This window comes from Schistocerca nitens, chromosome 1, assembly GCF_023898315.1.
Source record: "Schistocerca nitens isolate TAMUIC-IGC-003100 chromosome 1, iqSchNite1.1, whole genome shotgun sequence".
NCBI classification, from domain to species: domain Eukaryota; kingdom Metazoa; phylum Arthropoda; class Insecta; order Orthoptera; family Acrididae; genus Schistocerca; species Schistocerca nitens.
The window spans coordinates 519,405,044-519,432,216 of NC_064614.1; the positions used below are offsets into that span (position 1 = coordinate 519,405,044).

Consider the following 27,173-nt stretch of genomic DNA (forward strand, 5'->3'; position numbering starts at 1 on the left):
ATACAAACCATAAAAAAATGCACGGAAGTATGTTTTTTAACACAAACCTACGTTGACCGCAATGACATCTTCCATGCAGTATGCAGGGTGAGTCACCTAACGTTACCGCTGGATATATTTCGTAAACCACATCAAATACTGACGAACCGATTCCATAGACCGAACGTGAGGAGAGGGGCTAGTGTAATTGTTAAATACAAACCATAAAAAAATGCACGGAAGTATGTTTTTTAACACAAACCTACGTTTTTTTTTAAATGGAACCACGTTAGTTTTGTTACCACATCTGAACATATAAACAAATACGTAATCAGTGCCGTTTGTTGCATTGTAAAACGGTTTGTATTAACCAATTACACTAGCCCCTCTCCTCACGTTCGGTCTGTGGAATCGATTCGTCAGTATTTGATGTGGTTTACGAAATATATCCAGCGGTAATATTAGGTGACTCACCCTGTATAATCGTACAGACATCCGATGACTGTTTGTATGATCATCTCGTGAATTAGACACAGGAGGGGGCATTAGTGGTTCGTTGCCTTAACTTTTGACACCAGTATATTTATACACCGCTAGAAACGGAGAGTGATACGCCAGTAAGTAGCGGTCCATAATTTAACACTTTTTTTATTTTTTATTTTTTTTATTTTTATTTATTTATTTATTTATTTATTTATTTTTTTTTTGAATGATCGATTTTATGCGAGACGCCCCAACTTCCTCTCTTGTGCCAATCTCTACACCTCACAGCAACACTTGCATCCTTATTTGCTTGTTGTGTCGCAATTTCTATTTTCCCCTACAGCTTCTACGCACTTCAGCTCCTCTAGTATCATGTAAGTTATTCCCTAATGTATTAACACATGACCTAACATCCTGCCCCGTCTTCTTTAAAGGGTTTATCACATGTTGCTGTGTTCAATGATACTACGCGGAAACTTCACTCTTTATCTCAGCAGTTAACCTAATTATCAACATCCTCCTAGAGCATCAAACATAAAACGCTTCGATTCCCTTTTTTTCCAGTTTTCCCACAGTCCATGAATCACTACCATACAGCGCTATGCTTCAAACGTCGTTCTCAATTGCTTGCTCAAGTACACGTTTGTCCAGGAATACCCTCTTTTGCCTGTTCTAGTCCGCGTCTTACGTCCCCAATGCATCGTCCTTCCTGTGGTATTTTGCTTCCAAGTAAGCAGAATTTCTTATCTCTGTCTGCTTCGAGTGCCTACATTTAAGTTAAATTTATCGCAAATTTTATTTCTTCTACTGCTCATTCATTTCGCCTTTCTTCGATTTACTGTTAATCCATTCTCTTGCTAATAAAACTGTTCATTTTAATCAAAAGTTCTTTGTAATACTTCTTCAGATTCCCTGAGGTTGGCAGTGTCATCTCTGCTACTAATCGTAACCTTCGTCTTCCTTCCGTACTCATTACAGTGTCCATTCCGCTCAAGAGGACCCGTACTTCTTTTTCATTTTCACTGGGGAGAGCAATGTCATCAGTGAACCCTTTCACTGAAATCCTGAATATCAATCCCATTCTTGTACCTTATAGTTATTTCCCTCATTGCTTCTTCAATACGTAGAGTGAACAATACAGTCTAATAACTGCTTCCCTGTCTTACACCCAGTTTAATACGAGCTCTTCGTTGTTGTTAACATTTTATTTTTGTGGGGATTCAGGGTCTGAAAACATTTTTAGAGCGCAGACGCGATCAAAGTATGGTGTACTCTGTTTATTATAACAGATTTATGTATACATGAACCACGTTTTAACTCCGAGAACTTCATTTCTGCTCTTCCATTCTTAGCGTTCTCTCTTGGTTGTTGTATACGAGTAAATGGTACATTATTCGTTTCCCTATAGATTACTCTAGTTTTTCTTAGAATTTCGAGCATCTTGCACCATTTTACATTATTACATTATTACGTTTTTCTAGATAACCAAATACTATGAAAGCGTAATGATTTTTCTCAAGTTTTCCTTCCATTACAAGTTGAAACGTAAGAAATACCTCTCTGGTGTCTTTACTCTCCGAAATCGACAGTGATCCTAAACCGACAGATCCTAATTTTTTTCATGCTTCCGTATATTAATCTTAACAATAGTTTGGATGCATGACCTGTTAACCACAATGTGAAATAATTCTCGGACCCGGCTCATGCTGTCTTCGGGATTGTAACTATGACACTTTTCCGAAAAGCTGATGGTATGTGTCCGGTCTCAAACATCTTACACATCAAGTTGAATAGTGAAGTGTTTGTATCGTGACCTAACGATTTCAAAAATTACGAAGAAATGTTGTCCATTCCTTCTGCATTATTTTATCGTAAGAATTCCAAGTTAACGAAAAATTATAAAACTAGGTTCCCTGTATGTTAATCTGCACTCCCACTTCTTCCTCTTTTGCGTTATCAGGCAAGTTCTCATCCTCATAGAAACCTTCAGTGTACTTATTCCACCTATCTACTCTCTCCTCCACGTTTGTTAGTGGAATTCTCGTTGCACTATTGATGTTGACACCCTTGCTTCTGATGGCGCTGAAATCGCTTTTGACTTGTATTTATGCTGAATCATTCCTTCAGACGACAATTTGTCTTTCAATTCTTCGCGTTTTTCTTGCAGTCAGTTCACTTTATCTTCTCTGGCCTTTCTACTTAATTCCAAAATGACTTATACTGTAGTATTTCTGTCTTCCCCTGAAATTTTCTTTGCTTCTTTCGTTGCTCGTTCAGCTGAAGTATTTCTGTCAGCCAAGGGTTCTGGGCAGTTACCTTCCTTGTATATCTGTCTGTTCAACTTCTGTATTCCTTATGGCAGTCAGTACCTCCTTAGAGAAACTGAAACGCATCGGCGTCGATCCGACCGCCACAAACAGAAATGAGACTCATTGCTGAATGTCACAGACTATCAATATCCAAACTGACACGGGCACTACACCAGACTGTCGTGTGATGGTAATCATACCATTGATATGGTGTTAACAAATAACACTTTAGAATCTAACTCAGCTTCCAGTAATTTTCTCCGGCAGTTTCTTGACGGCACAATGCAGTTAACCTTTGCCAAGATTTCCAGCTATTGTGAGAGACAGTTCTCATGGTGTTCTCCTTCTGAAAGGAGTCGTGTCTGATCTTGGCCGGCTATAGTCCTTACAAACTCGTCACCATTAGTTCCGCAGTCATTGCACTCAGCCAATTTAGAACGACGTTACACACCTCTACTCTGTTGCTAAATATCGCGTCCTTTTATTACCTTATTACGAGAGGCTGGTCAAGTATACTAAACTGCGTGACCGTGCTGCAATCTTGAGTGGCTGTCATCGTTTCTAGCTATGGATTCAGAGGTAATAATAAAATCTACAGTTCGAGCACTGCCTTTACCTGAATTAAATCTCTTTTCAAATGTTGACCACGTGTAAACTTCTTTGAATGTTGTTAAGGATATCGTAGTTATTCCAAAAGAATTAGTGGAAATTTAACACTACACTTCACTGTTCCCTTTAATTAGCGTTTTAATAATTAGATTTTTCCAGTAAAAGACGATGGCAACATTTAATAATGACCAAGGAGCCAATACAAACTTCCCTTGATTAATTTAGTTCCGAAAATAAGTAATAGCACCTTCTAAGTTCGGTTGTTTGTCCTGAGGAGACAAATTTTAATAATACTTTTGTTCATCGCTTTATTGAAATAGTTAATAAATTCTTCTTTTAACAACTGCAACTCTAGTACCAGAATGAAACTCATAGTAGCCTACTTCCCTCTTTTCCACATTCACTTTAAAAACTATTTAAAAGCAAAAAAAAAACAATGCTGGTAATTCAGCATTTCTCGAAATTTGAAAGGTTGTGATATACTGCTTCTGCTCGTCATTATGCATGCTGTGATCTGAGTTCCACAAGGAAGGTGCCAGTAATGTTGGACGCCTACCAAAACCATCATGTAATCACAATGACTGTAAGAAAAGCTTTTATCTGTAGTAAAATTGCTATAAAATTCTAATCTACATCTAAAAAAGACATAGTAATGTCAGTTTCGTAACGTATGGTCAAGACTTTCATCGTGTAACATTTTCTATTTGTGTCAGGGTACTTGCATGTGTGAATGTGATGAGACAATGGAACCGGTATTACGCTGAACATATTCCATACGTTCCCAGACGCGTGATGGCTCGAAAACTTCTTAAGTAATAGTACCAAGTATGTTGTGCTCGACGGTGAGTGGTCGTCAGAGAAAAGGGTGTCGGGAGTGGCCATGTGACAGAACCACTACTGTTTTCTACATCATCAGTGGTTTGGCGGGCAGGTTGGACAGTAATTTGCGGTTGTTTGCTGATGACACTGTTCTGTATGGGAAGGTGTCGCAGTTGTGTGAGTATAGGAGAATACAACGGAAAATCCAGGACGGATTATGATAATATTATGAGAAGGAAAGTTCCTACTCGCCATATAGCGGAGATGTTCATCGCAGATAGGCTCTCACAATTAAAGCTTTTGGCCATTAAGGCATTCGTCAACAATAGAGGACAGACACACAGACGCACACACACACACACACACACACACACACACACACACAAACGGAACTTGCATACTCGACGGCAGTCTCAGACAGCTGAAACCCCACTCTGAAACCACACTCTGGTGAGTGAGACAAAATTTCTAGCTGATGTGATGAAGGGCAGCTGGATCTATGTCCGTCGGAATAGGCCTTAGAAGGCTCAATGGTACCGACCGGTCGCCATGTCATCTTCAGTCCACAGGCGTCACTGGATGCGGATATGGAGGGGCATGTGGTCAGCACAACGCTCTCCGGGCCGTATGTCAGTTTAGGAGACCGGAGCCGCTACTTCTCAGTCAAGTAGCTCCTCAGTTTGCCTCACAAGGGCTGAGTGCACCCCGCTTGCCAACAGCGTTCGGCAGACGGGATGGTCATTCACCCAAGTGGTAGCCCAGCCCGACAGCTCTTAACTTCGTTGATCTGACGGGAACCGGTGTTACCACTTCGCCAAGGCCATTGGCAGCTGGATCTAAACGTACAAATAATTTAATTTAATGAGACTGAATAGGAAAAACAAACCCGTAATATTGATACAGCATTAGCAGGCTCCTGCTTGACACGGTCACGTCGTTTAAATATCTGGACGTAACGTTCCAAAGCAATATGAAGTGGATCCACCATGTTAGGCTTGTGGTGGGAAAGATAAATGATTGGTTTCAGTTTATTGGGAGAATTTTAGGAAAGTATTGTTCACCTGTAAAGGAGACCGCTTATAGGACGTTAGTGCGACCTATTCTTGAGTGCAACTCGACTGTTTCTATCCTCACGAGGTCGGAATACAGTAAGACATCGAAGCTGTTCAGAGGCGGACTGCTAGATTTGTTGCTGGTAGGTTCGAGGAACAATACTGGGGAAATGTAGAGAAACGAAATTTTCAGCTGATTGCGAATGGTTCTACTACCAGCAACATACGTTCCTCGTAAGGACCACGGAGAAAAGATACAAGAAATCAGAGCTCATATGGAGGCACATAGACAATCGTTGTACCCTTCCTGTATCTGCGAATGGAACAGTAAAGGAAATGGCTGGTAGTGGTACAGGTTACCCTCCGCCACACGCTGTACAGTGTATTTAAGTAGATGTGGGACACGGGATATATTAAAAATCCAACAGTCGTATTCATATTACCTCAGCCGACATCCTATTTACATCGGAACACAAAAAATAGATAAAGCATCGTTCCTTCCTTCCAGTGAATTTTAACTACCTAATGCCAGGTTTGAACTGATATGGTAGTTCTCCTGTCTCACACTGAATCAATAATACTCGTTTATAGGCTAACATTGCGGGGGTCGCCACTCCCAAAGGCATTTGACAACCCTAGGAATATATCAGTGTACGCCTGCTGACTGTGTCTACGGTAACGGCGTGGTCAAATGTGACACCGCGTTACAAACTGTTTATGTATCGTGTAGTTGAGATGCAATGTGGGAAACGGTCTGGTATTTACCTTGGTGGGTGTGGGGAGGCGACTAGGAACCACATCCAGGCTGACCGGCACAATGGCCCCCTGGCCCCCATCGTTAATCAGGGAGGCAGATTCTATCGAGAGCGGAGGCTTCTACCCGTGTTCTGGAGGAAAGCGGTTTCACGCTCCCCGTTATCTTGGCGGATGTAGGTCAAACATATTAACATTGAAAATAAGGAAAAGGAAATGGAGGGAAGGTTTCGGGTATGAAGCTTATACTACACTTCTAACCATAAATATAAATAATGCCATAGATCATGATGACATACGATAAAAAGCTAACATACATGCAGGTGGTCAATGATGGGAGTAAATAAAAGGTAACAGGCGTTTTTCATAATTCGCGTTCTTTAATTAATGTACAGTATAGTTATTGGTCACTCAAACAAAACAAAGAACTCTGGCAAAGAAATATATTTCAAACAATTGTGTCATCATCAAAGACACGTAAAGTGACCTGATACATTCGATGTATAAGTTAAATTTCCATGAAAGATATGGGAGGACACGCTGCAGTGAAAGTGTGACGACAAGTAGAACTGGAATACAGCTTATTATTGCCCCCCTCCGACGCCCTCCCCTCCACCCACCCCCTAAACCTCCACCCCTTTTCCCTGCCGCCACCAAACACCAATACATTTTTGTACCCATTCCACAAAAATATATGGAATAACTTGTGCTGATTATTCTTCTAAGAGTTCCTGAAGAGCTTCTCTGGTAGGAGCAAATTTCATATTCTCCCAGTCTCTTCGTCTCTGGTTTCCCAACATGGCACGTTTTATTGTTATCAAATGAGGTGCTCTAAACAGTTTCATGAACATTCTCCTGAGTTGAATTCCCATATTCATCAGCATTTTGCATACTTATGAAGGTACAAAAGTCCCTATGCGATCAATAATTTACTTCCGATGGCACGATTATCTCGATCCTTTTCGGTATTTCTCATATTGTCTAGATGAATTCTTTAAACTATGTCTACGTATTCCCCAGCTTTGTGACTTATTAAGTCTTTATTCACATATCACTACTCTCCATAACTTTTATTCTGTGCTATTCAACCCGTCCACCCAACGCTTGTGTCAAGTTTACCTTACAGTTTGTCACTAGCGCTACTGCAAGTCGCGATAGCCTATTTTATTTTCTGGATGTAATGTAGTTGCTTCAGCCTGGAGAGTTTAGCCTTCGTCACGACTGTGTGTGTGTGTGGTGTGTGCTGTGTGCAGGTGGAGCCCGAGCTGGTGATCGACAACGTGACGGTGGCGGCGGCCAGGCTGCCAGCCATGGGTCAGGACACGCCGGCCGGCACACCCGCCACCATCATGGGCTGGGGGCTGCTCTCGGTGAGTCAGGCGCTGCCTTCCTGTGATCTCTGCGGTTGTAAATTCACACACACCGTAATAAGCAAATCATTGGATTCTAGATACAGTGTTAGTTACTGTAGTTTCTGCATTGACAATAATATACATTTTAACCACTTCTAGTCTCCCAGAACCTATAGCTTTCCGAGTTCGGTAGCAGCACGTAAGGCTGAAAAGGACATCCTGTCAAGTATTCACATGAGGAGTAAACATCACTTATATTACGTTGATCGAGCTGAGATCGTTATTTAGAACTTTCACAACGTAAAGATACCAAAAAAATCTGGGAATATTTTTAGGGTTCTCATCATCAGTCGGTATCAGTGCAACGAAAAGATGTGACCATTCATGTTATATATTTTGATACTTGCAAATTCACTTGTCAAAATCATAGGGTACTTCCTGTTGGTCTAGAATCATAAATATCAAGAAAATAATCCGAAAAATGTTAATTTTTATTTATATCAAACGAAAAAAACTTTTTCCGTCGTCCGTTATCCGACTTTGATTTTGTAATTAAAAATTATCGAAAGACATACTGGGAATAGTGTCAGTAACAGGCAAAAATCGTGGAAGTCCTCAATTCCCGGAATGAATTAACTTTCTCCATAGATTGTACGGAACCCTCGTGCTCTAGTAGTCCTACTCGTACATGAGGAAAAATTTTTTTCTTGATTTACAGTATGATTTTACCGCAAGGGAAAGATTATCTGGCATTACATTCTTAACGTATGTTAATTTCTGCTCAGCGTCATGTTAGCCTTCATCGTTGCTTTTTTTCTGAAAAAAATTTTTCTTAAGAATAAGACGTATAAAAATGTCTATAAGTTCGTACACAGACACACATATTGCACACACAGTGTAAAGTGTCATTCTGCAATAGTCCCATAAAAATCATTAGTTAAGTGATCGTTTCAAAGCTTTAGGTGCTCTACATAGGCTCGCCACACTTGATTACAACGCGTAGAACATTCATAAAACTGTCAGAGAAGTCCTTCCGTGGAATGTTATTCAGAAGACGACGGTTACGTCTTCCAAATACTGACCGTTCAGTTGCAGAAATTCGTGTTGTGGTAGGTTTGTTTCGATAACACTGAGTATTAGCACCCGTGATGGTTTGTTTCAGAGAGAATTGTCCGTGTTTTGCATTTCAATCAAGACGCGCAGCCGTCCAGGTGGTGTCGTTTTCGTTCCGGAGCCAAGGTGTGCGGAACTAAATTTGCATTCTGGATGAATGTATTCAACACTTATTTTAGAAATGTTGCTCGACTGCAATTTGTGTCACAACAACGCTGACATAACATAGCCGCGCTTCCAGTATTTAGCACACCCTACACACAAATCACTAGTCGAATGCCTTTCTGTTGCTTACAGTTGTTAGTTCAAGGTGACATCATTTATACACCAGGATTAAAATCCGTCTCGTAACTTTTTCGACGGATGGTGTACTTTTATTTAATACTATAAGGTCGAAAGAACGATGTCTAATACTAGTAACACATGTTTTGAATACCTAATACATGAGTTTAACGGTGTGTAGATGGTGGAAAATTGTCCGAGTGCAATACAGGGACACAGAAAAGGAAAGTACAATAAAGAAACTAAGATTCCTATTTACATAAACATCGCCAAACATTCATTAGTAAAGAAAGGTAATTTAGTAGGAAAAAGAAGTATCCGTCTGTAGCACTGTAAATGACAGGCTGAACATAATTATGGTTAGTACTTAGGAGACCCTCCTTTCCTCTGTATCATATCTTGCATTCTCCTTGGCTTCGATTTCACCAGAGAATGTGTTGTTTGCACTGTAAGTTTTTGCCATTCCTCTAGTAGTGTTATTTAGATCATTTCTATTCGATATCTGATGATTCCACACATTTTTGTCTAGAACATTCAACAAATACTCTATTGAGTTAATGACTGGGAATTGCGGTGGTGTCAGCATCCATCGAGTGTTTTATACAACAGCCACTGTTTTGCATATAGAACTGTATATTTTGGATCATAATCTTGTGTTAAAATATAATCCCTGGAGGACCCACGTTATTCACACTCCTGGGGAGACGTGTTTTTAAGAACTACATGAATATCTTATGACCCTTTATTCCATCAGTGAAACACAAACAGCCCAGGCCTTTTGGACCCTTGCAGCACCAGGCAAATACTGAACCTCCACCATGTTTAACTGGGGCTGTTGTAATTCTCTCTTCAAGTTGATAATTCTTTCTTCCCCGCACATCTACTCTTGTATTTGACTTAAACAGCCCAAATCGACTCTCGCCAGTAAACACAACCTTCTTCCAGAAATCAAACTCACCGGATTTATGTTCTATTACAAATGCAACTTGCTTCCTTCTGTTGAATTTATTGAGAAATGGTTGCTACAGGCTGTTCAGCCTCCATACCCAGCTTCAAAAAGCAAATTTCTTACAGTCTTTTTAGAGCGCTTAGTTTTGGATTTTTATTGACTTCTCTAAGTAGCTGACGTTTTCCCATCTCGAACAGAACTGCATTACAGCCGCTTCGTGATTGGTTTTCGTAAGTTTTGCTCTCATTAATCATCTGTGCAACAGTCCTCTCTCTACTGATAGGTCTGCAAGTGGTTTCTCTAATTATTTAAAAATATTTTCCTTTTCGAAACAACCTTATGCAAATTTCTCTCTCTTTTTTTATAGTTTCACGACGTTTTGATGTATATTACTTAAATACCACTCAATGGCTACGAAAACAGAGAAGCGACTATCCATTGGAATGGATGAAACACAAGTGCATAAAGGACAGGAAGAATGGTGTTTGTCAGAGCTGCACCAACGTGCGATATTGCTTGAGAGATGTCAACTGGGGAGTGTTTTCAAACAACATGGATTTGTTTACTGATTAAGCAAAATAAGAGTCAAAATAGCCCTTTATTTATAAATAAAGGTACGATATAAGGAAATAGCTATTGTTTGCCTATTAGCTATATTTTTATGTTTGTCATTGTTATATTGTACGCGATATGATCGGACGAATACTTTTGGAGTCATTATACATCGCTTACGTTCGACCTACCTCAGTTGTGTTGATTTGAAAAAATGGATCGGGTGTTTTCTAAAGGAAGAGACACTGCAATGTCTCATCGAACTTAGTTAAAAATGTGAGAGTCACGGAAAAGTGTGTGCAGTGTTTCAGGTGAAACATTTAATGCCTAATGGCACTTCATCACACACACACCAGGTTACTTAGTCGCTGAACAATTTTTCTTTATTATACGAGAGATATCGAATAACTAATGCAACTCATTTTTTCCTTGGGCAATTTCGGTGAAAAATGTAGAATTTGTTGTGGGACATCGTTGAGTATTCCCGCTTAATCCCCCGTAGATTCAAGAAGTTCCGATAGGTGGCGTCGCTATACGTAGCCTTCAAAATGGCAGCTGTAACGGAGATAGGTTGCAAGAATAGAGCTGTTACTGAGTTGACGGAAAACCAGAGCGTCGCAGATATTCAGAGGCGTTTGCAGAATATCTACGGGGAACTGGCAGTGAACAAAAGCACGGTGAGTCTTCGGGCGAGGCGAACGTCGTCATTATAACTAGGTAGCCCAAACCTATCCGATCTCCTGTGCTGGTGGAACGTACACATATGTGACTCCTGCAATAATGGAACGTGCAGACATTCTCATTCGAGTTGATGGATGGACCATAATCAATCACATCCATGCTCAACTGGACGTCTCTGTTGGTAGTGCTGACATACTCACCCGCCAGTTTATGGTTGCCCACTGAGTTCCTCGCCACCTAACAGGAGACACAAAGAGCACCGAAGGACCATCGGTGCGGAAATGTTTGCTTATTACGAGGTTGATCGTCACAATTTATTTTCGAACATCGTCACAGGCAATGAAACATGCGTTCATCACTTTGAACCGGTAACAAAACGGCATTCCAGGCATATCACCTCCTCTTCGAAGAAAAAATTCGAACCCTCACCCTCAGCTGGTCAAGTAATGCGACAGCCTTCTGGGACTCTGAAGCGGCTATTCTGTTTTACATTCTTTCTCATGGTACAACGATCAAATCTGAAGTGTACTGTGCTACCCTCACGATACTGAAGAAAATACTTAAGCATGGTCGTCGCCTCAAAAGTGCAAATGAACTTCTCCTTCACCGAGACAACGCAAGGCCTCACCCAAGTCCGCGCATCCAAGAGAAGCTCACAAATCTTCATTGGACTGTTCTTCCTCATCCACCTTACTGCCCGGATCTCGCACCTTCCGACTTCCACCTAATGAAAGATGCACTCCCTAGGAAGCAGTGCGTGTGGGATGGGGAAGTTATTGATGCAGTAAGATGATGGCTCCAACATCGACCATTAGAGTAGTACTATGCGGGCACACAGGCCCTGCCAGTAAGGTGGCGCAAGGCTGTCGCACTGAACGGAGACTGTGTTGAAAAATGGGGTTTTGTAGACAAAAGACTGGGGATTGGAATCCTGAAGAAACAATATCTGCTTTCACAAACAAATATTTTGCGTTGCTTATTGAACGCCCCTCGTAAGCGAATGTTATTTATTTATTTTTTCAGTTCTATTTTAGCTACTGGACATCCTCTTTAATGGGAGCAAAAGAAAACATGTATTCTCAGCCCATTTCAGTTGAACTCGTTGTCTTCAGTAATGAATACGCAAGTCGCCACGTGTGCACTGCTCAGTTTTGATTCCTTTAAGGGCACCTCATTTAAGAACTTGATATCTCTTTTTACAAGATTTTAGCAACAGCATTATATTCCGATGGTGGTATGACAGCACGTGGTTGTACGTCTTTTCTTTCGGAGAATTTACCGTTCTTTAATCTTAAACTACTCTTCTGGTCGTGTCATGTCTGACAGGTGAAATGTCCCACTGGTACCTTTCTCCATTTCTTAGACCTGTGCCGATGAGAACGAACAGCAATCGGTGTGTACGTTCTCTTAGAGAGAAACGATTCCAAGACACGTCCTACGTAATTTGCCGGCATGTGGTGTGAAGTACGATGTCATTAAACTGTGAGTCTACCTCTCGCAGCAGTACTAGTAGCGAAACAACGAACGTTGCTTTATATGTGTCAGCTTTGTAATGAAACTGTTTTCGTATTTAGCTATAGGGTTTCTGTGTATACTGTGAGAAATAGTCGAAGAAAAAGGAACTGTACGTTATCTTTTCAGAGACTAATTAGGTACCCTCTCCAGAAAAGACGAGAGGGAATATTTGGTTTGTTCTCGACGTGAATTGGTCGTGTTTTCAGCGGGACGTAGACCTGCTGCCCAACGTTCTGCAGAAGGTCGACACGGTGATCGTGGACCTGGAGACCTGCCGCGCCGCCTACGCCCCCGGAGACCCCGTATACGAGAGCCACATCTGCGAGGAGGTGCCGCAACCGGGCAAGGGCGCCTGCAGCGTGAGTACGCCATAAATATCTGCTGATATCTGACTGGTTCTTGTGATCATGAGTTATGACTGCTCTGAGAGGCAATGGTGAAGGTTGGGGGATGTTAACATGGTTCACCAAACTCAGTTTGTAGGAGAAGAGTGAAGAAGGAGCCACTGGTTCCGAAAGCTTGATGATTTCAATCAACATATTTATATGAGTGTTCTTCAACCACTGTTTGGTCAGTAGATTTTTCTTATCCATCCAATTACTTTACATCCGTTTAGTAAGTTGTGATTGCAAAATAATGACATAAATTATTTACAGAAGAATGGGAAAACTGATTGCCGCTGACCTGTCGGGTGATGAGTTTGTGGTTTGAGAAATGCAGGAACAGTCAAGGCAATACTGACCCTATACCTTACCTTAGAAGATGTTGAAGAAAGGTAAACCCGCATTTATAGATTTAAACAAAAATTTTTAGTTTGACTGGAATATGCTGTTTGAAATTTTGAGGCTAGCAGGGGTAAAACAGAGGGAATGGAAGATTATTTACAATGTATATACAAGAAACTGTGTTGCAGTTACAAGAGATTAAAGACATGAGAGGGAAGCAGGTTGCGGTGGGAGTGAGACAGGATCGTAGCATATTCTCAGTGTTATTCAATCTGTACATTGAGCAAGCAGTAAAGGATTTCAAGGAGAAATTTGGAAACTGAATGAAAAGTTCAGTTAATATAGCCGTAAGCTGTCAAAATTGCCGCTCTGCAGGTGATGGAATACGTAGTTACCAGCAGAATTCAGTGTATACTTTAACACGTATAGACGGACAGTGGTTTACAACAAGTAATTTTTAACACTGAATGCAACATACAGGGGTTGAACAAAAAATATGGAACCACCACGTACACATTACTACGTCTAATATGTGGTAGGAAACTCATTGGCATACAAAATAGGGATGGTGGTTATCGCTGAAACAACTGGTTTTATTATATTGTTTTTTCCTGCTCCGATTGTTAAACCACTCATAATAACCCATTATCGGGTTTTTGTTACTATCATTACCTGCAATAAATGTAGAAACCGGACAAAGACTGAAAAAATTGAGTCTCTCAGTTTCAAGATACATAGAATCAAAATATTAAATTAAATAGGCAAGTAAAAGAGAACTTCGTCCACCGTTCGCTGCTATTCCCAAAGAGTGACAATTGGTTGAATACTAGTTGAAATTATCACTATATTAATTTTGATTCTTATTTTCTGAAACTCTGCTGAAAAATCATGATGTAATCAGGGATCGTATAAGTATTAGGGCTTTACGAATAGTCAACGCTAAAGGACAAAAATGGAGGTTGAAGAAATCTGTTTTTCATGTTAATTTGTCCGTTTTCAAGGGCTACAAACAGATAGGGGCATATTATGTACACACTGGCAGCAGATCAGCTACCTTATATTTTTACTGCGCATTATGAGTGTACACTCGTTAAGTTTTTAATGCATTACTGTTACTGTAATCTCTTTCCTCTTTCATGAATTCACAGAAATAGCAGACAAATCTGCCTTCTTCCTGCACTATCAAAGGCCTTAGAATATATAGTGCATGACCAGTTCACCAACTACCTAACTACTAACAACCTGCTAGACGAATACCAATCAGGTTTCCGTAAACATCGCAGCACAACATCCGCTCTGATAAAGGTGACAGATGACTTGAAACTTGCCATGGACAGACAAGAAGCGACTATCATTTGCTTCTTAGATTTCAGCAAAACATTTGATACTGTCGACTTCGACATCTTACTAGCCAGACTTAGCGGTCTAAATTTCTCACCAAGTACAGTGCAATGGTTTCGCTCATACACGACGTCTCGTCAGCAACCCGTCCTGCCCGGGAATATAAAATCACAATGGCGGAAGGTAGCGTCCGGCGTTCCCCAAAGCTCAGTAATAGATCCCATACTCTTCTCTCTGTATGTCAATGATGTGTCATCGGTTCTGACTTATTGCAAATATCATATGTATGCTGACGACCTTCAGTTGTATCTAAGTGCGATACCAAGAAATCTTAAGAAAGCTATTGAAAATTTCAATACTGATCTCGATGCAATATCAAAATGGGCAAAGGACATAGGACTAAAACTAAACGCATCTAAAACCCAAGCGGTACTTGTTGGTCACTCTAAGCTCATTAGCCCAAAACATTGGGAATCATTAACATCTCTTATCCTGAATGGAACAAATATCAACTTCTCTCCCTCAGCAAAGAGTTTAGGAGTAATAATAGATGAAAATCTAAATTGGACAGAGCACGTAACTGCAGTGTGCAAAAAAGCATCAGCATCCCCTCATGTCCTACAAAAATACAAAAAACTCTTCCCTTTCGATCTGAAAAAGAAATTAGTACGAACGCTTATACTCCCAATCATTGACTATAGCGATATTATCCTACAAGGCCTCTCTCAGGAAAACTCGCGACGTCTGGAACTGGTCATGAATGCTTGCGTCCGATATATTTGTGACGTTCGACTTTTTTGATCACATTTCACCAGCATATGCAAATTTGTCCTGGCTGCGTGCAGACAAACGCAGAGATTTCCATACACTCTGTCTCATCTACTGCCTTATAAATGTACACTGTCCCTCATATCTCTCCTCGTCCTTAACACTTATGTCGGAACAACATGACAGAAACACACGTTCCCATCATAATAAAATCCTCTCTGTTCCACTGCAACGATCAGTCACCTTCTCCATTACAGTAGCGGGAAACCGACTCTGGAATAACCTCCCTCGTTATGTTAGAGAACTTAAAAACATGTTCGGCTTCAAAAAACAGTTATTGACGTATCTACTTAAGCAACAGTAATGCCTTCCTCTGTACACGAATGCACTTCACCTCATTACTTCCCTCTTTCCCCCTCCTTAAAACTCCCTCCCCCAAAACTCGCTATACTAGTAAACATCTACTTTACACACCAAGATATTAATGTACATCTGCACAAATCTTCATTACTATTGCTAATTTTCCTCATGTTTATCATTATATGATTTTTTACTGTTACTATTATTGCTTTTATCATAATTTGTATGTATAGCACCTGTTGTAAAAATACTGCCAGTACTTACTTTATTAGGTCTTAGTCATTACTCTATATTCATATTGCGACTAGAGTAATCTAATTTTCTTATTCAAAGTATTGTCATGATGTAATTCTGATGTGTGAAATGCTGCATGTGTGGAACACTGGTCCGATCTAAGAGAGGGCCTGATGGCCCACATCTGATCAGGTTACATAAATAAATAAATAAATGTTAGTTGCTCGTTTCTGTCGATATTCTTATTAAAATAGCACCTACCGCTTATCACATTTTCTGTAATAACACAATATTTCAAAGTTAGACAAATCTTACGTATAAAAATTTCTTTCTTTTTCTTAGAAAGTTTTATTTAAAAACGAAAGAGTTTTGCACTGTTGTTATGGCTTATTGATATTCTGGGTTTTTATTCGGTTATTAGTAAGAAATAAATAAAATATATTATAATTGAGAACAAACATATACAGAGAAATACCCGTTATTCGGAACTAAAATACGGGTATGGGATTCAACCGGTCGGTTTTTCCCATCCCTGATTTACAGAAGCTTCCATTCTTGCCAGAATAGATAAATAAAGGATCTGCATGGTTTTCAAGAAAATCTTATGCCATTCTTCCTGCAGAATAGTGTCAAGTTCAGGTGAAAATGAGGGAGATGAACAGCGATCACACGAACTTCTCTCCATATTAGTCCACAAAGGCTCAGTCACATGGAAATCTGGTCACTGTAGTGACCAGGGAGATGCGACACTTCACCTTCGTCCTCACAACACCAGTTTTGGACGATGTGAGCTGTGTGAACAGGAGTTTTGTCGTCTTGGAACGTAGCATCACCACTGCGGAACAAATATTGTATCATGGGATGTACCTGATCGGCCTAAACGATCATATAACCCTTTCCATTAGAGCGAACTTGCAGTGCAAGCATGACGTCTGTGCAATAGCACGATGTGGCAACCCAAATCATTCCTGAACTGACGCCATGATTCACTCTTGCGACTTAAATTCAGTCAGAAGCTGCAAACGGTATGCGATAAGACTCATTCACCCACATGATTTTTTTCCATTGCTCCGCACTCCAAGTTTTATGGCTTGGGCACCACCTTTTCCTGTTATAGGCAACTACTTCACTGAAGAGTCGTTATGGAATTCCTGCCCGACTTCCAATTTCCTGCTTACAGAGTTCTAGTCGTGCTTTGTTGGTGTTGACATGGTTCGCGATGCGACATGACATTCAGGCCGGCAATGACTTTTGCTGGTGTCGTTACAATCGTCTTCCATGAGCATGTGTTATAATCACTCTACACACACTTTCGTTCGCGTTGTGACGTAGCGGATGATATTTTTCCGCTTTCGCGATATGCGGTATAAATCTTGGATACGGTGACTCTTCAAATACCAAACAGTTCGTCAGCCAAGGTTACGGAAGCTCCCACCATATGCGAACCAACCATTTGCCCACGTTCTAATTTACTTCATAGAACTATTCACAACCATACAAAACGTTGTTCTGACCACCACTGACACTCGCAACGTGTTGAAGACATTGCAACAGGTGCCGCTCTTCTCAGATACAACGGCGTAACCTACAGGCTTGGCTAGCAACGGCATATACGTTCAAGCATGCATTTCTCGCCGTTTTTTCCCTATTTTTGTCCAACTCCTGTACATTCCACAGACAGAGAGAACGAAAGCAAAGTCGCATACGAATGTCGTTCTCAACATACTAAGTATTTTGCATCAGCTCAAGACAGTCGCACCCCTTTCCTCCTATTAAAAAACGAAAGCAAAACAAAACTAGGGATAATCTTTCACAGAGAGAGCAAAGAGTTCGAAGAAATTAGCACCCAGGACTTCCCTTCAAGTTGAGAAGTACTGTACAGGTGGCAACAGGACGGACGCCGAACAATGTTTCGGCAGCCTGAATGGACGTTGTAGCGAGATTAGGAATCTTGCCAAGTGCTGGGGAAATGGAAATTAGTCTTACATTATCATTAATCTATTTTCCGTAACACGACATACAGATACACTGGATGACTCCTTGTTGATTTCCAGGAATAATGGAAAACGGTAAATTTATCAATTTGATGTAAGGGACCGTGGTTCGCAAATGACCTACTCGAAACTTACAAGCGAATAACGCTCTGATGCTTGTGAGAGATGACATCTGTTACAGAAAGTTTTTTGCATTCAATAGCTGGGGAGGACTAAAACAAGAAAAACATGTCCAGTTAACATGGGCTCGAAAATCAATACCCTAAGGGCCGTGAGCACTGAACTCTGCTGTTGTTAAATAACAGCCCTTCTACTGAACAAATGCTCATAGTTTTTAAGACATACATTTTAGAGCCCACGTATGCTAGATAATTTTTTCTTGCATTGATCCATACTACCTCCTCCCAAAATATGGAAAGCAAAGAGCTTGCAGTAGCACAGATCCACTGTCTGAGGTCTCACAACGTTTCCCGCTTATAACTGTCAACTCTGTCGTTTCCGGATTAGGTTTCCTTACTTAAAATTGGTACCTTTAAGCTTCTCCACCATACCTGAAAGTCTGTCACATTATCACTGAACCACCGTGTACGTCGATGATAAGTAATGCCTTCAAGGCAGTCCCCACTCCAGTTTGTAACAAACTTAGAAAATATTGCATATTCTCATGCAGAGAACTTGAGAATCGGTAAAAGTCCTTCTAGTGAAAGTGATCCGCCGGCGTCAGCATACCAGTACGTAGAAAGTGAGACAGTAGATAGTTAATTTCATAGAACTTAATGAACGCCAAAATCATGCAGGATTAATGTCTTACTTGGCAATACATATACTACAATGACTGATACGGAAAATTCTTAACGGAAACGCAGGACAGTCTGTAAGACGCTAACTAGAGACCGCCAGCCTCTCCCAAATTAAGTGTTCCGCATCCCTTGTTTTAAGTAGCCTACACAAATCACCCTTTCTGTTCTTTAAACCATTTGTGCAGAAAATTCGTAACCTCTGATAGCTTCTAGCTGAAATCTATTACAGAAATGAATTAGATTTTCTCTTCTCGCATTTCTCCTTCCACGCCCACACACTTCCTTAACCCTTCCTTCTATTCCCTCCCCCATTTCCGCCTCCCAGTCTCTCAGGATATTACATTATCATCTCTTTTACATAGTGAATAGCGTGTTGAATATTTTAGTATACTTACTTTATCTCTTGATATTCCGCTTGTGGCGTCGGCATGTATACCTGAACTTTTGTTCGTGGCGTTGGTTGACGTCGATTCTGACGAGAGCAAACCTATCACTGAACTGCTCACTGTAACTCACCTCTGGCCTACCTTCCTAGTAATAACGTATCTTCCTTGCGTTATATGATTTTGTGCTGCTGTCTATGCTACCTCATATTCCTCTGACTAGGAACCAGTTCCATTTCATTCAACTCACCGCCGTTATATGTAAATAGATTAGATGTTTTCTTTCTCTTTCAAGGTGAGACACTGGACGAAATTTCAAATGTTAGATATTGGGGTTGCGACATCAACTTAAATAACGGTAACGATGTGTAGAATAAAACCAACAAATTTCAGCACATATGTGTAATTTAAAATAAAACTTTAAGGACAAGACGAGGAAAGACACTAAGTCTTGCGCTATGCAGTGAATCCTGGACTAAAAAAATCAATTGTAGTATCTAATGAAGTGAAATATGTAAAAGGTTGATCAGGAAATGATCTTATGATAACAAAGGAAAATGTACGAGAAGAATTAGGAATATTTAATTTAAACGACAAAGTGCAAGAATAAAATGAAGAAGGGAGGCAAACGTATGGAAGAAGATAAAATTTCTGTCAGTGAAAACAAGTACAAGTCCTCAGGAAAAAGAGACATTCGAGAGGAGAACAGTCTTAATAATGTGAAGTCTGAAGGGCAATCCTACCATGAATTGTTCAAAGTACGCTCATGTTCATAAAAAAATATCTTGAAGGACTAGAGATAGGACGTTAATTTTCAGAGGACATGAACATTAGTATGTTCTGCATAACTGATTAGCCTCCCAAACATATCGGCCCAGGGATTCAAGTTCTACATCAATATCTTGGCGCAATTCCACCCACGGGTAAATTGTGCCTGCGGCTCTCGTTGTCGTCATACACCGACAGTAATGGATCAGTATGGCTTGACCAGACGTGCAGGATGCCTCACAGATGTATGCGTGAACCGTACCGTCAAATCAGTGCGTTTGGAAGAGGGCGCGTTATTGGCAACAGAGAATGTGATGCATCCATCCGGGAAACTGCTGCTCGTGTGGGATGAAGTATTTCTGCAGTGCAATGGGTGTGTGCAGAATGGTTCACTGCAGGCCGTAGCACACGACGAGATGGGTCAGGCCGCACTACCCAGGCCGTCCCCCGAGAAGATCGACACCTTATCCGAAAGTCATTGCAGGACAGACCTGCGTCCTCCTCGGCTCTGGCGAAACAGCGGAACATTGCAACATACCGTGACACTCCGTCGTCGTTTATTACGGTACGGGCTACGTGCATGTAGTCCACTTCTCAGCCCATCTTTGACGAATCTGTAGAAGTGTATCAGACGTCAACAGTACATGCAAGGGTAGCATTCATCTCACGCTATGTGAGGAGAACCCTATGTCATAGTGACGTAACGCTACGTCATCGTGACGTAAATAAACCTACATCGGCTTCACGAGTACGAATATCGATCTTTGCAGTTGTAGCACAGAGGTTCCACCGATAACGTGAAAGCTAAATGAAAATAGACGTGTACAAACGAAGTTACAGCAGTCGTGTGGTATGCTCATCCCAGTTGTATTAGTTATTAAGCTGGAATTCTAACAATTTCGGATGTTATTGTGTGTTTCTTGAACATAATGAATGTCTGAACAAAGGAATCATAACGAAAGTAAAGAAAGAAACGCTTGCAGTAATTTTTTTTATATCCTATGAATCGCCCATAAATCATATGGACAGAAACATGAAATAATTAATTATTAAGCTGTAATCGAAAGAATTTGGGATGTTATTGGATATTTCATGAACATAACGAAAGTAAAAAAAAGTTTGTAGTTATTTTTAAAAAATCCCATGAATCGTGCACGATTCTGTCGACAGAAACGTGAAATAATTAATAAGCTGTAATCCCAAGGATGTGAGATGTTATTGTCTGTTTCATGAACATAACGAATATCTGAACGAAAGAACCATAACCACAACGAAAGTAAAAAACGCGAGTAGTCATTTTTAAAAAAAAATCCGATTAACTGTTCATAAATCATATGGATAGAAACGTGAAATAGGGCGAAATTAAAGTGTTCCATATCTTTATAAAAGCCAATGGATTGTACATAATTCTTCTGGGCAGAAACGTTAAACCGAGCAATTAATGTGGTTCCAAAGATAATTTCGAATGTTGCTCGAATTTTAATTTTGCCTTCATGTTGCAGATCAACTCAGAAAATTTTGCTCTTCAGAAATAAATTATTATTGATGATTATAATGTATAATGTAACCTGTTAATAACACTTTTCATATTTTATATGCTGTATACTGTGAACAAACAATGATATTTCGTCTATAATTCTTGCTCACATGTCAATATTTAAGCAGTATCAACTGTAAAAAAAGTAAGTTTTCTAGTAGTTGCCAAATGATGTTGAACAGTGACTGTCACAATTGGTCAGCTACCTGACAAAATAACCTCAACAGCCCACAGTTTTTAGCAGCACTAAGTGATGTTTCATATGCGATAGTGGAATACTGTCTTTGATTATTCTCTTAATAGACATGGTATAAATTTTGGTGGTGTCTGGCATGATTACTACAGCTATTTCTATATTGCCTAAGAATCATACAAAAAGTAGCTGAAAATGGCGACAGCACTTACTGCTTTCAGTTGCTTAAAATGATGGTAAACGTGACTTGCATGTCATTGTTTTTTCACAGTATACAACGTATAAAGAAAAATAATGACGTGTTATAACAGGTCAGTATATTATAATCATCCGCAATAATTTATTTCTGAAGAGCACAAGTTTCTGTGCTGATCTACAGCATGAAGGAAAAATAAAAATTCCTGCCAAATTCGGAATTATCGTTGGAACCACATTAATTTCTCAGTTTAACATTTCTGCCCAGAAGAATTATGTGCAATCCATTGGCTTTTATAAAAATACGGAACACTTTAATTTCTCTCTATTTCACGTTTCTATTCACATGATTTATGCACAATTAATCGGATTTTTTAAAAAAATGACTACTCGCTTGTTTTGACTTTCGTTGTGGTTATGGTTCTTCGTTCAGACATTCATTACATCAAGAAACAAACAATAACATCCAAAATAGTTGAGATTACAGCTTAATAAGTAATTCAACAGGGATGAGCATACCACACAACTGCTGTAACTTCGATTGTACGTGTCTGCTTACGTTATTGGTGCAACCTCTGTGGTTCAACTGCAAAGATCAATAGTCGTACTCATGAAGTCGATTTAGCTTCATTTACGTCACGATGACATAGCGTTACGTTACTATGACGTAGGGTCCTCCTCACCTAGCATGAGATGAATGCTACCCTATATGGAACGACGTGACTGTAGAGAGGAAAGTCATCAAACAGTGTTTTCGGACGAATCCAGATTCTGCTTGTTTAAAAAATTATGGCAGCATTTTGGTTCGCGCATACAGGGGGAGCGGATCACAGTGACTGGATTCACACAATGCATACAACGCTCGAGGCCTTATGGTGTGGGATGGCATTGTGTACTACCACAAAACACAGTTGTTGTATGTCTAGGGCGCTGCGAACAATGTCACGTACGTACATCCTGCGACCCGTAGCCATACCTTTTTTGTAAAACACCCCAGACGACATTCTTCAGCAAGCCACTTCCCGACCGCATGTTGCTGCACGAACACTTGCCTGCTTGGTGACACAAGTTGTCAGACTTTTGCCATGGCCCGCCAAATCACCAAACTGGTCGCCAGTCGGAAATGTGTGACATATGGAGAAACAACGGGCGCAGTGCTGTGACCCAATGCCGACCACCACAGATGACTTCGGAAGCAGCATGTATGGCTATATCACAAGACACCATTCGCGCCTTATATGCGTCGATGCCATCACACATGGAACAAGTTATCAGTGCCCATGGCGGACCCTATACCTACTAGGCAACAGGGCACATGCTTAGCCTATGTGATTGAAATGCTAATCATTTCCACAGAACATATTAATGCACACATCCTATGAATGTGAATGTCCTATCTCTAACCGTTGAAGCTTTTCTTTTTTTTTTTCGGAACATGAGTCTGACCTATCTTCCTGTTCACAACGAGTCATACTCCCGTTACACTATTTCCAGCTGTTGTAATATTATCCCATATTCTGTCTGATCAGAGATCCTTAACTTCTTCATTTTGTTACGGTACCATCCCGTTACGACGAGCGCTGAATCCAAATCTCCCGCTGCCGATCGGAGCGTGGGGCGTGCGCGCTATCCGAGTAACTTCCTGGCGCCCCACAGACAATGGAGACGCTGCGAAGACGGCTGCCGCTCGTCCTTCTGGTAGGCACTGCCGGTCTTTCAGATCAGCCGCGCGACAGCGCCTGGAGTGATAGCGGGATCTCAGGAAGTCCCCTCCGCGTGCCGTGTCTCCACCGACTGGCTCTCATTGCCGGACTTCTTAATAACAAGCTGCCTTGGTTCGGTATCGATCTGCTCCAGTTTCTGTGCGGTGCAAAACTTCGCGTAGCGAGGGAGTTCCTGTGTCTTCTAGGGCCCCATGTCGGTTCTGCTGCTGATTAGTTGCGAAAGTCATTATTTCTGGCTAGATCAGTGAACTGGAAAATGCGTTAAATTTCTTAGTTCACCGCGAGCCAGTGGTCATACAAATTTACGGAACTGCATTTGAATCGCTATTTGCCAGTGGGCACAGCTTTTGTTGAAAGAGTGTGTTATGCCCTACTGGCTAGCAAACAAATTGCTGTAAGTTCTTTACTACCCTGCTGCACAGCGTAGTTAACGTTAATTCTAGTTATTCCATATTTTGGTACCCTTCCCTCTGGTGGTTAATAATTAATACGGATAAAACCGATTTGTGGCTACGGTATTTTAGGCTGTAGTTGCTAATGATTCCTGATTGTTTTGTGTGAATTTTTACAACCGTTTCAAGAGAGTTGAGAGACTGATAATATTTTAAGTAAATACAAGGAAGGCATTTTATTTGCTTGAAAATAAATTCACTTAAGGGGTTTAATTTTTTGTTCTTGAGCTATTGTTACTGGATATTGAACTGACGAAGTTGCGTTGATGTTTTAGCTATATGTGCATGTGGTTTCTCTATTGAATGATGAACGTACTTGTAAATGATAACTAGATGCACATCCATTCTGGGTGGTATTTGATTCGATTTTTTTAGTGTAAATAAATGATTTTTAAATTTGCGGACGCCTTTCATCCCGACATCGCCACTCCAAATCCAAGTTCCGGTACGCATTTCACATCACTGACCTCCAGCTACTAGATTGTGCGTTTACATTTCGCTTTCCTGATTTCGTGGCTTCCACTTTGATAACGTCGCTGTTGAGCTCGCATAAGCTCCATCCACTTCCTTCCTTTCTAGCTTCCCTGTCACGTTTAAGATTATCAATTTCCACGCTCAGTCTCGTAGAATGTTTTTCTTCTCGTTGGCTGTTTACTCTTTTTCCTTTCCCAGCCCTAAATGTATTTCACCATTTTGATGTAATCGAAATGTGTCACGTAGAGTGACAGGCCATCTGTGAGCGTTCCTCTATACTGTAAGAACATTGGATCACAGGACGGCGAACTGCAGAATGGCGGCCGTCAGCTGTAAAGTTAAGATTAGGCGTTACACATGTTTGATCCTTAATCAAACGTCAGGAACCAACGGGGCAAACTGCCGAGCAATAACCGAGCAATCAAACCTGACTTCATAGCGGAGGTCCCTCGTACGACCGCGCGCAGCGTTGCAGCTTCGCCGCCAGCACATATCTTGTGACACTCAGCGCGCTGGGTTCGTCCAGAATGATATACCAGGAGTGGCAGGTCCGGTAGCATGTTTCCGTACTTCTGAGAATTCTTCCATTCATTTCCGCTGTGACAAAGTACGCAAAACTGAAATCAGTAAGACGTAATGGGGAGATGTCATCAGAAGTGAATAGGACTGTTATTATTCACGGAATGTTTATACCTGACAGTTGCGATTTTAGCTTCCTCACACGTTACACAACGGAACCTCCGCCACATACCACATACCATATGAATGGCCGGCCGTTGTGACCGAGCGGTTCAAGGCGCTTCAGTCCGGAAGGCGCTGCTGCTATGGTTGCAGGTTCGAATCCTGCCTCGGGCATGGATGTGTGTGATGTCTTCAGGTTAGTTAGGTTTAAGTAGTTCTAAGTCTAGGGGACTTATGACCTCAGATGTTAAGTCCCATAGTGCTTAGAGCCATTTGAACCATCTGAACCATACGAATGTTTGCAAAACACTGGCGCAATGGCTTAAAATTACAGTTCTGATTCCTTCTCCCATCAACTCTGAGGCATGATCTACAATGAAGTTTTCCATAGAAAATACAAAGCACGATTCTAAAGTCAATGACGGCTTTATCTATTTCACTAGCGTTTCGTAACGCAAATGAGCGTGTCCCCCCCCCCCCGGCAGCTATGTGGTCGGGGCGCGACAGAATGTCAATCCTTAGGCCCAGGGTTCGATTCCCGTCTGGGTCGGAGATTTTCTCCGCTCAGGGACTGGGTTTTGTGTCGTCCTAAACATAACCATTTCATTCCTATCGACCCTCAAGTCGACGAAGTGGCATCAAATCGAAAGACTTGCACCCTCCAAAGGTCTACCCGACGGGAGGCCCTAATCACACTACATTTACATTTTACGCAAATGAGCCACGCACTGACAGATTTATGACGTCGTGTCAAAATATCTGTGACGAAGATTTTAGTTGCCGAATATCCATCACGAATGATAAATTAATAGTAATAGTAGGAGTACCCCAAATCTTAATTCCTCAGAGGTTTCTTGCATTTACTTTTATTTCGGTGATGTATAATTTAGAACCAAAAGAGGGATTGCTACGCGCAGGTGACTTCGGACAATGTCCCACCTCCCACTCCGGTTTACCCAGTTGTACTGAACACTGATAATATTTCTTGCTGACGCTGTGCTAGGAATCATTTGACCATTCGTAGTTTGGTATTGATCTAAACACCATTTCTACCTTGCGCTGCATCTCAGGGGTTAGTCCGGAGAGTATTCACAATATCAGGAGATAGTGACGTCGATTTCACATACAGGGTTACAACGGCTGATCCCACGGTATGTAAACAGCCTCAGTCGCAGCGGTGATATTCCTGACATCTAGAACGGTTTGCAGTAAATGTCCCAAATGTCGCAATAAATGTTAGATTAATATTGGTTTTCTTCGTATCCTATGGAATCATGCTTCTGCTATGCAAGCAAATAGGCAAAGTTTTCGCGCTGTTCATTTTGCATTGTCAGATGGACTCCGGCAGCCCGATGGATGTGGACGGCGAGGTGGTGGGGCTGGCCTCGTGGCAGCAGGGCTGCGGCCTGCAGGGCTACCCCACCGTCTACACCAGGGTCTCCGCCTTCATCGACTGGATCGAAGAAAACAAGAAATGAGTGCACGAAATCTGACAGGATTGCTCATTTCCTACAATAACAATCAAGTAGATAGAGCAACATGAATTCCGCTTGTCTCCATTTCTTTAGCGATGTGGGCTACTACTTGGTGTAAGATTTTTCCTGTGGTCCTTCGTATCAAGGCTTTGTCAAATTTCTTACAAGTTTCAAATATTTTTGTCTGAAATGAAATCGAGATGAAAGCTGATACGTCAGCTCTAGAATCCTTCCAGAGTGATTGACAGCCGCGCGGGGTAGCCGCGTGGATTGAGGCGTCCTGTTACGGTTCGTGCTGCTCCCCGCGTCGGAGGTTCGACTCCTCCCTCGGGCGTGGATGTGTGTGTTGTCCTTAGCATAAGTTAGTTTAAGTTACTCGTAGATTAAGTAGTAGTGTGTAAGACTGCTACTTACCACAAATTTCCGAAAAAGTGATTGACGACAAAATACTTGAACAACAGAACTAGGAGGACTGTTTCTTTTTTAAGCTCTGATTGGTCGCGAAATGGAAACCCTAGTACAATAATTCAGCAATGTTTTATTTGCAACATTTATCTACACATTATTGATATTTATCTACAAAGTCGCCGGGAGCTAATGACCTCGGCGTTGTGCGCCCGT

The 27,173-nt window shown here is 41.1% G+C and overlaps 1 protein-coding gene across 1 annotated transcript in view; it reads left to right on the forward strand.

The window, feature by feature from the left end:
• Positions 1-26,877, forward strand: part of LOC126236195 (mite allergen Der f 3-like) — a 50,892-nt gene extending 24,015 nt beyond the window's left edge. Inside the window, exons 4-6 of the mRNA XM_049945305.1 lie at positions 7,258-7,374; positions 12,655-12,807; positions 26,412-26,877. Coding sequence (XP_049801262.1) covers positions 7,258-7,374; positions 12,655-12,807; positions 26,412-26,555 — 414 coding nt within the window. The 3' untranslated portion in view covers positions 26,556-26,877. The remainder of the gene's footprint in view (positions 1-7,257; positions 7,375-12,654; positions 12,808-26,411) is intronic.
• Positions 26,878-27,173: the final 296 nt, after the last annotated feature.